The following is a 9,795-nucleotide window of genomic DNA, read 5'->3' as shown; positions in this document are numbered from 1 at the left end:
AGCTTTACTAATAATTCCAGCAGGTGGATGCGTGTGTGTGAGAGGGAGAGAGTGTCTTATAAAGAGAGAATAGGGAGGGCAGTCTACAAACCATTATGGTGCATTTCCATCTTTCAACGGGTGTTTGAGAGTGATTTTTAAAAACATGGTGAGACATCAGAGTACTCATTTAGTTTGTGTCCTGCGGGGGAGGTCGCTACTGATTAACTAAAGCCTAAAGCAAGCCAGTTCATGGGTCAAAGTCCAGCTTGTGGTCCTAGTTGGACTGTTCAATCTCTACTAATGATCTTATTAACTGTCAACTGACAGTCTTTCTGCCGCTGGCTTTGCTTTGAGTGCTTTGGTTTCACTGCGCCATCCGGAGATGTGATGATGCTCTTGCGGATCAGCCATGACTGGAGTTGTAGTTTGTCAGCCCACCACACTGGTTTGCTGGTTTTTAAGGTTGACAAAAGGAAGTGTGCATCACCAGTTTAGGCAAAAGGAGCTGTTGTATACCTCATTTCTAACTCAAGACTGAGTGAAACCTGCTTTAATCTACTTCTGAAATATATAAAATAAAAATAAAAAAACGCAAATAAATACACACACACACTTGTGTCAGTGGAGAAGCCCGTTCATACCTGTACTTTGTGAAGGGTTGTGGAGCATGCCACCACAAGGGGGAGACACAATACATACCAGTACTCATGAATGTCTGCTCTTCTTTCACGATTTGGTGTTTTTATGCTGCACACTGATGTATTTTTCAGCAATGATTTGTTGTAACTTGAGATTTAAGTTTATTTTAGTGTATTGTATTCCTTTACTGTCGGTTCAAAGTTACTTTTTTTTTTGTGATACGAATAGATGACCCCTCCATGTTTGAACACTTTAAGTTTGACAATCCTTGTTGTTATTTTGCTCTCTGACCAGGCACTGGTATGTAACATGTCTTCCCACTTGACGGTGCGCCGTCGCACGCCCAGTCTCTCGCTCTCCACGTGGTACCAACGTTAACCAAAGACTTCTAACTTGATTGTATATGAACGACGCCCCCGTCTCGGCTCTTCCCCCGCCTCAACGCTCGAGCATCAATTCCCCGGCCGCACGCTCTCACCCGAGTCCTCGATTCGTCTGTAAAGAGTTTGCGTTTTTAATTGCATGCGAATGTGTATCCGCCCCCCGGAAAACACTCCGGCGTCCTGTTCGGTCGCGGCGGTTTCAGTGCCTGTGGGCGGGGATTAAAGGGAGTGACCAGGGGCTGAGCGGGCTTCTCTGACCGACACGAGCCAATCTGGTAGTGGCTGGGTGATGTTTGTTAATACACACTGAGGGTTTAATCCTGTGCACACTGTACATGCTCAGGACTCTGTATGTTTTGCCTGTCTTGAGCGCTGTTGGTTGTTTCCACTCTCTCTCTCTCTCAAGGACTGTGGTGAATAATGCTGTTCCTGCCTCTCACAGTGTGTCCGGCTCTTCCTCGTCCTCTGTACACTGTATAGTCCAGAACATTTACCCTGTTGTCTCCAGGAATACACATCGATGTTGAATCTCACTGCTGTGTCCCTCCTCCTCCCTCTTCCCACCTTCTGCTCTCTCCTTTACCATCGTCTCCTCACTACAGACTCTTTATCAGCTGTGACACTATGCATCATGGTCCTTCACTCTGCATGGACTGTGTCCCCCTTCCGGCTCAGACCTCTGGCCGACGGGCTTCAGTGACACTTTGTTTAATGCTTTACTCCAGGTGAGGTTGTAGGACCTCACAAGCGCTATCCCAAAGCAAAAATCCAAATATTTAACTTTTGACAAATGCAGATACCAAAGATATCTCTCTGTCCTGTGTCTTTCTCTGTTTTTTCTCCCTTCCACCCTGCAGCATGTGTATTAAGAGACAAACCCAGCACTGGCTTTAGTCCTAGCCTCAGTAATTCCAAAGCTAGATGTATATTTTGGTATATTTCCGGGAAAAACTTGCGTGGAAAGCGTCTGTTTCTCGTTTGTTTGTTGTAATCTCTTTTTTTCTGTCACAGCATGGAACTAATTGCAGAACTGTCTTACTCTTGGTAGGTTAAAGATATAGTATTTTTGTATGTTTTGGGATTTGTCATGTGTGTGTGATTATCAGTTCACAGCCTAAGTGACCATGGCTTTCAACAAGGAAAAATGAGAAAATGAAAAGGAAAAAAAAAAGGAACCGCCAACCATGTACATATTTCGTCTGTGTATCTCAAAAACTGCATTCTGTAAAACATTTACTACTCGCGTGGAAAGCTTGGGCTCATCGAAAGGAATGTGTCCCCGATTTATTTCCCCCTTTTCTTATTCTGCAGTCTTACGATCGTTGTCTCTCCAGGACTCTAAACGTAAAGAGTCCTGGTTTCCATCGTCGACGAATCACTGAGGCACACTGCTCCGATTTGATGACAAGGGGAACAAAAATCTAAACTAAAGAACTGCCTCCAGTCATGGCGGCGTAGAACTGAAAGGTTGTGTAGGAGTTCTAAGTATGTGAATCAGGATACAAAGTAGATTTTGATGCGTTTGTCTGCTGTATTTTTGTTGGTTTTGTTTTTATACACATAAAATCTTTTACTGTAACTGTACAGTTCTCTTTTGTTGTAAACATCATTAAAACATTTTCCAAGTGTTTTGACATGTGCTTTGACTTTTATTGGCATTCAGTTACACAAGTGAAGCATACTGGTGATATTTTAGGGTTAGCCACGCTAACGGCTTCTCACTGTGAGGTTCACGTCTTCATTTATAACTAAAAAGTAACGACAGTCTAGTTTCTGCTGTACTTTGTGTTTAGCACTAATAAGTAAATGTTAGCATGCTAATACGCCAAAATAGCACGTCGAGCAATGCCTGCTACACATCTGCATGCATTGTTAGCATTAGCATGTTAGCAACCGCTGTGCTTTGTTGCTGCAGCATATGGTCACTAGTGTGGCTGTTAGATATGGAAATTGAAAAAAGTAAGCGTTTACACTGGCAGAAGAGATAATGGTAATTCATTTGACATTTGTGTAATTTGATTTTATAAAATGACATAAAAAATCCCATCATGTATACATAGTGATGTCATTTGACTTCACGTATCACAACAGGAAAAGCAGCAAATTGTCATTTTTGAGAAGCTTGATCCAGAGAATGTTTTTCATTCTTGCTCGATATGTTCGTAATGAATTGGTCATCAAAATACTTTCTGGATCATTTATTCAGCTAAATGTTCCAGATCAAATTATAGCAATGCTGTCTCTGGACCATGCTGGGCTTCAGTGGGGAGACAGAGGAGGTGGAGCAGTGCCACTAGGGGTCAGGGACTCAAAGGGATCTGGATCCCTCACCACAGCCTGGGCCGACTGTAGAGGAGAGAGACGGAGTTTAAGATCTGTATTGATTAGACCAGCAACTCTCTATCTGGTGACATCAAGGGGAGAAGAGTCTGCATGATCTCTTTATTGCTGACCAAAGTGTAAAGCAGAGGTGATGGACTACCCACATCCTGTTAATAACACACACAATACAATTTGCCTTTCATGAAATGTTATATTTCATAAAAGTGTATAACATGTCTGTGTGTTAGTGGCCCTCTTCCAAGATACAACACTGCAGATGACTTAGTTTTTGCTCGTTAATAAACTGTACATTTAGTTTGTAATGAAAGCCGGCAGACATTTGACCCCCGATGAGTTTGACCAAAATCAAAAGAAACATGTCTAATCTCCAGAAATAGTATAACATTGTGCATCACAACACTTAAGCTGTTTAAAGAGTGTTTTGAATTTAAATGCACAATGATCACAGTGATGAAAGATGATCATTATTATCATATTGTGTTATTCCAATATTCAATATCAAATAAAATCAGAGTATCTAGGTAAACATTGTAACTTTTGGAGTTGGTCCTTGGTGACTGGATTAGTGGATATTTAGATTTCGGATTATTACATCTGAACATGTCTACTCAGCTTCAGGAGAAACTTGTTCAAGTCCAAATCAAGCCATGACATCATACAATTTAGTGTAACGTTTCCCTTTAATAGGTCGTTTTCACTGAGGACATGTTGACATGTCACAGCGGGATAATGACAGGCGTAAGAAATAACACGAATGATGGCTCAATTTCATTTAGCTACTTCAGTTTCAGGGTCCTGGTTTTTTTTCACGCAGGCTCTCTGTCACACTGTCATGACACTGACATACAACAGAGCCATCGTTCATGTTATTACCTGTGATTTGATGAAAAGTGAACATGTCTGCTGTGGCAATGGCCCGTGTGGGAGTTCCAATTTGAATTGTTTGAGATTATTAGTGTCATTTTTACTCTATGCAGAATGGTTGAATGGAATAAACATGAGGGAACTTTTGCTTAAAATGTGGGACAAAACATTTAAACTTTTGCAACAAACAAACTTTTTTTTAAAAAGAGCCGTTTCACCCACATGTTTCCTTTGCTTTTGACCTTATCCCACAAGTGTAGACATTTTATATTGCGTAACAGTTTTGATTGTAAGAGACCATGTGAGTGAGGAAACAACCTTACCCCTGATTTTTTTCTTTTCTTGGCAGCTTTTTTCTAGAAGAGATGAAATACAACATAATGATTGAATACTTGGGCGGAACAGGCGAGCATGTGACCTTTAAAAGTCTTACTTACGTTTACTTTTGATAGTTCAAGCTCCTGGTAGGGATCAGTATCCTTTGCTCTCTCAAGCTCCTGGAGAGGAAATGTGAAATTATGAACAACTGCTTTACAGCAGAGTTAAACATCGTCTGGTCATCAAGTGGTTTGAGAGTTCTCCTTACCTGGTAAATGCAGTCATCTTCCTGTTTAGTCAGGTGCAAAAAAAAAGGGGAATGCACATATTCAGCACATACATATGCACTCATGAATATAAACAGTTTACATCAATCAATACACAGTGGAGAAATGGAAAACATGGGTACTTACAGGACGTCCAACATGTGGGATGTAAAACTAGAGGAAGAAAAAATTAAACAAGCATTTTATAAATTAATATATCAAAGAACAGGTCGGCATCTTGCTGAATTTTTTAATTGTTTAAATCATTGATTAAACATAATAGTTTAATCAAAACACAGTCCAATCGTATGCCTTCAAATTAGGCTGTTGGTGGGACAAAAACAATATTCTGCAGATGTTATGCTCTGCTCTGAGAAATTATAATGAGCATTTTAGTTTTAATATTTTATGACATTGTAAAAACATTTAATCGAATATCCCAAAAATAACTATGAGATTAATTGATAAAGACAACACATGTTTACAACTGAGAAACCAGAGTTTTAAGGTATTAAATGAATAAATCCTCAGTTATTAAAACTCATCAATTAGCTTTCTGTCAGTCGAAATTGACTGATTGTTATTGTAACCAGTGTGGTGAACCTGAAGCCGGTACTTCCTGTGCTGTAACTCACCTTTTCTCTGAAGAAGAGTACTGTGGCAATAATGCAGTAAACAGTCAGTATCGAGTCCAGGATGTAGCAGATGACCGGATTGGTGTAAACAATCTCTAAAGGAGAGAAATAGTATAGATTTTATATTTCATTACATTTCTGCAGGGTTTCAATATTTTTTTATTTGTGAGATGTTTCATCCACTGAATACATTTCAGAGGAAATGTTTCCACTTTTGTCTGATGGATGTACCATTTGCTTTAGCTTGCAGATCCATATTTAAATTTTTCATCAGATAAGACGATATATTTATCCCCAGCAGAACAATTCCCAACACTGCAGCACAAATGCAGCCTGAGGGGAGAAGTGAGTTAAAACAAATGAAATAAATGGCATTGTAACAAGAACTTAAAACATTTTATACTTTATAATAATTGGATTATATTCTTCCACTAATTGTACAAATATTTGCGTGATTAGCCTATATGTGTACAAAAATAAGGAGTGCAACTCTAAAATACTTTTTTAACCTTCAGTAGAAATATGCTACTATATACTATATGCTGACTATATCATTGTGTTGTGTCAATATTCATGCAAATGCATATGTAGAAACAAGTAGCATGGCGTTTATGTACACATACATAAATGTGGGAATATATGTATGTCTAATGAATGCAAATATATGTAAATATGTAAAACAAGGATTCTTATATACTACAAATAAAAATGAATATTGTGATGCACTGAATTTTACAATATCAGATACAACACATGAATAATAATAATGTAATACATTCAAATGTAATATAATGCCATCCAATGGAATAGTTCTTATTTATTAATGATATTATTATTATTTTCATTTGCAGTGGGTAAAATGTCTCGATGAACACTTCTTCCACCACTGGGTGTGTAAATAACAATTTATTAACATAATAATCATATTTAACAGCTGACAAATATCACTGGTGTCGGGTAACAAGTATTTTAAATGGATCTCAATGAAGAAAAAGGAAACACCTTCCATTGGAGTATTTCATATTTGTTCTGGTTTTATTACTTTAACTTGCTTCATGTAAAATGTTTTAAATGCAGTAACTTTTACTTGGGACATTATTACTGTAAATTAATGTAAGTCATTCAATTCTGACTTCAGAAACAAACTATAATAGTAGGACATAAGGCCACCAGTGTGTGTGTGTGTGTGTGTGTGTGTGTGTGCGTGTGTGTGTGCGTGTGTGTGTGTGTGTGTTTGTGTGTGTGTGTGTGTGTGTAAACTGTAACAAGACATACAGGATATCCATTCTGCAACATGAGATGGAAAATAGCAACATGAGGCACAACGTGAGGCACGTGAGAATTGAGTAAGACCCCCTGAAACAGGAAATAAGAAAGTACATATCTGCAGTTCGGGAGATCAAACGTCTTCCTCTCAGTTCGATGGGCTGCTCTGAGGTTTTAGTGAGAACTGTTTATCTCGCTGTGCGGTTGGAACAGAAGTCATGTTTTAAAAACGTTGCCAGTGGTGGTGATTCATTTAAGCTATAATCTTCATCAGATCTTGATCTTCTAAAGTTGCTTCAGGATTTCTTTTAGTCTTACATTTTAATACTTCAAAAAGAAAATGAACTTGGGAAGGTTAAGATGAGCAATCCGACTGGTCAAAGTTCTCAAAATGTCTCAAAAAAACTTTGAAAAAAAACTTTGGTAATCTTATTATAAATGCCATGATACCTTCAATGAAATATTTCAACATTTTGTGAAATAAGCTAACTATGTATTGTTGACATAACTCTCATGTTTATAGGCTAAATATGGAACTACAGACATTGGTTACTTTAGCTTAGCTTATAGCGTACAGACTGGAAACAGTGTAAACAGCGAGCATGTCAGGTAATAAAACCAGCACCTCTTTAACGAACTAATTAAAACACACCGATTTTATTTTACCTGTGGACCGACGAACTGAGCCATGCTCGCTGTTTCCCCTTGTTGTTGTGCACAGTGTTTCTGCTAGGCTACGCTAACCGGCTGCTGTTTATAACTTCAGCGGACAGACAGACAAACAGAGCTGTTTGAAATTTCAGGGAAATACACTTTAGAAATATGCTTTCTAACAGAGAGTTAGATCATAAGATTATTGCCACTATGTGTCTGAATGCTAAAGATAAAGCATACAGCAGCTGGTTAGCTTAACTTGAACATGAACCCAAGTCTCCACTTTTTTAGGGCTGCACCATTTCATAAAATAAAGTAGTCAGGATTTGTTGTGAATTTCCCCAAATATTCAGCCTAGTATATATATATATATATATATACATATATAGGCCTATATATACTTTATCTCCAGTTGAATTTGAGAGTTTTGTTATTGAATTGTATGCTTCCTTACAGTCTGTCCGCTAAATGTGAAGCAGCCAGTTAGCTTAGCATAAAGACTGTAAACAACAAAAGGGAGAAACATAAAGCCTGACTCTTCCCACCAGCACCTCAGTTTTCGTATGAATTAAACAAATGAGATAATGTTATGTAGTGAGGTGCTGCTGGGGTGAATGTGTGACCTTTGGACAGAGCCAGCTAAACTCACAAAATTGAATTTTAAACATCAACGTGTCATTTGAGGAAACGTTTGTAAAATGATAATAATAATAATAATAATCCTTTATTTTATATAGCGCTTTTCTAAGTACTCAAAGACGCTTTACAAGGATCCATGCACACCATTCGCCCAGTCATACCGGTGATGGTAAGCTACGTCTGTAGCCACAGCTGCCCTGGGGCAGACTGACGGAAGCGTGGCAACTAATTTGTGCACAACGGCCCCTCCGACCAACACCAAGCACAGCACATTTAAAATACTTTCATTTTCTGAAATAATTTTGTGGTCTGAATATTTTATTCAGTGTAAAACATCATATAGCTTTAATAAAGAGCTGAAACAGTCAGACAGCATAGAATAAGATAATCTTTCCACCCTAAAGGTGAAACAAAAGGAGCTCTGTGTCACGGGGTCGAGGATGTTATTTCTTGCAAATATGTGCTGGATTTAATCGCTCTAAATTTTATTGAGAAATTAAGCTCTCTTGTGTTCAAAAGGTCAAAGGTTACAGGTGGCCTCTGCAGCTAAGTAGTAACGTACATATATATTCATTTTTTTTTATGGCAGCAACCATCCTTTACAAAATATATGGTGAGTTTTTCTGCTGAGGGAGTTTTGTTTTATCTTCACAAGTTGCTTCGGAGAACTAACAGCCGAAATTCACCTTTAGTGTTTTCACGCTCAGTCTAGTGTCTGGAGGGAGATTATTTATTCATGCACGCTTTCTTTCATCATGATGAGTCTGACTGAAATGCATGACAAGACTTAAAAGTGTTTTTGGATCATTTTGAACATGTTTTTTTTCTCAACCCTCCCTTACTACGACATAAAAGGGAAAGTCTGAGAAACATCAAATGCACACAAACTTCTCCTCATGAGAACTTCTCCAGTTAAACCCAAAGGAAAGAAACGCAGTACATTTTGTCTGTACTTTATGTTGACAGTGCTGGATTATAGACACATTTAAATTTATTTATAGCGACATATGATTGTAGGACGCAGTTTATGAAAGGATGAGAAATTAAATAACCAACGTCCCTATACATAAAATTCAAGAGCAATAAACATGTTTATTTAAATGTTTACTTCATCAATGGATACCATGATTGTGTATCATTTTATTTTATTTCCCAGTGTTCCATAAACAGACACTATTCTCATCACATTAAATGGAAGATATGATTACTCTCTCATGTCTTAATTTCCTTTACTTGTAACAAAACCTCAAACAGTTACTTTTTCCATCAGATAATGATGAGTGAAGAAGATATCTCCTCTAATCTTGTCTGTGTCTCTCAACAGTACAGACATCAGATATTTGCTGCTCGCTATTGATTTCTCCAAAAAGTGAGTGAACAGGTGATATAAAGTTATTTACAGGGTGCAGCCTGTTCTCTGTTTCAGAGGAGGCCTGTGTTACGGAAGTTAACAAAGGTTGTGAATACAAAACGCATTAGAGTTTAGTTTTAAACTAATTCAACATCACTCTCTTCAAAACATGACTCTCTTCCAATGCCAGCCAGGTTAGATGGGTGTCCTTCATCCCACATACAAACATGTCAACCCAAACTCAATTATAAAGTCAAGAAAGTCTCTTACCAATAGAGGAAACGGGCACCAGGAGCACAAACAGCACAAACACACTCGTCCTCAGTGCGTCCATGACTCTCCCTCCTCTGTCTATTTCTGTCTGTTCTGTAAAAAACACGCTTTTCTTTCTGCCGTTCTCTACAGGTTGCTTCTGGTTGCTTTTGGTTTTCCGTGATCAGAGGAAGTGGCGAGAC

The 9,795-nt window shown here is 38.3% G+C and overlaps 1 protein-coding gene across 1 annotated transcript; it reads right to left on the bottom strand.

Annotated features, from left to right (window-relative positions):
* Positions 1–2,737: 2,737 nt before the first annotated feature.
* LOC306782897 (uncharacterized protein) lies at positions 2,738–9,723 on the bottom strand. Its single transcript, XM_079276383.1, has 7 exons — positions 9,611–9,723; positions 5,431–5,525; positions 4,943–4,969; positions 4,798–4,818; positions 4,649–4,708; positions 4,535–4,567; positions 2,738–3,350 (listed from the first exon to the last, which is right to left on the bottom strand). The coding sequence occupies exons 1-7, from the start codon at positions 9,672–9,674 to the stop codon at positions 3,264–3,266; spliced, it is 387 nt and encodes a 128-aa protein (XP_079132509.1). The 5' UTR covers positions 9,675–9,723; the 3' UTR covers positions 2,738–3,263.
* Positions 9,724–9,795: the final 72 nt, after the last annotated feature.

This window comes from Melanostigma gelatinosum (assembly GCF_949748355.1).
Source record: "Melanostigma gelatinosum genome assembly, chromosome: 10".
NCBI classification, from domain to species: domain Eukaryota; kingdom Metazoa; phylum Chordata; class Actinopteri; order Perciformes; family Zoarcidae; genus Melanostigma; species Melanostigma gelatinosum.
The sequence above is the reverse complement of the archived record's forward strand: the minus strand, read 5'-3'. Positions and strand labels throughout refer to the sequence as shown.

Bases quoted from the DNA above. Each gene is read 5' to 3' on its own strand.
- LOC306782897 (XM_079276383.1), bottom strand. From the start codon at position 9,674: ATGGACGCACTGAGGACGAGTGTGTTTGTGCTGTTTGTGCTCCTGGTG. The intron at 4,970-5,430 runs GTGAGTTACAGC...TTCTTCCTCTAG, and splicing joins TACTCTTCTTCAGAGAAAAG to TTTTACATCCCACATGTTGG. The intron at 3,351-4,534 runs GTAAGGTTGTTT...TCTCCTCTACAG, and splicing joins AGAAAAGAAAAAAATCAGGG to TCGGCCCAGGCTGTGGTGAG.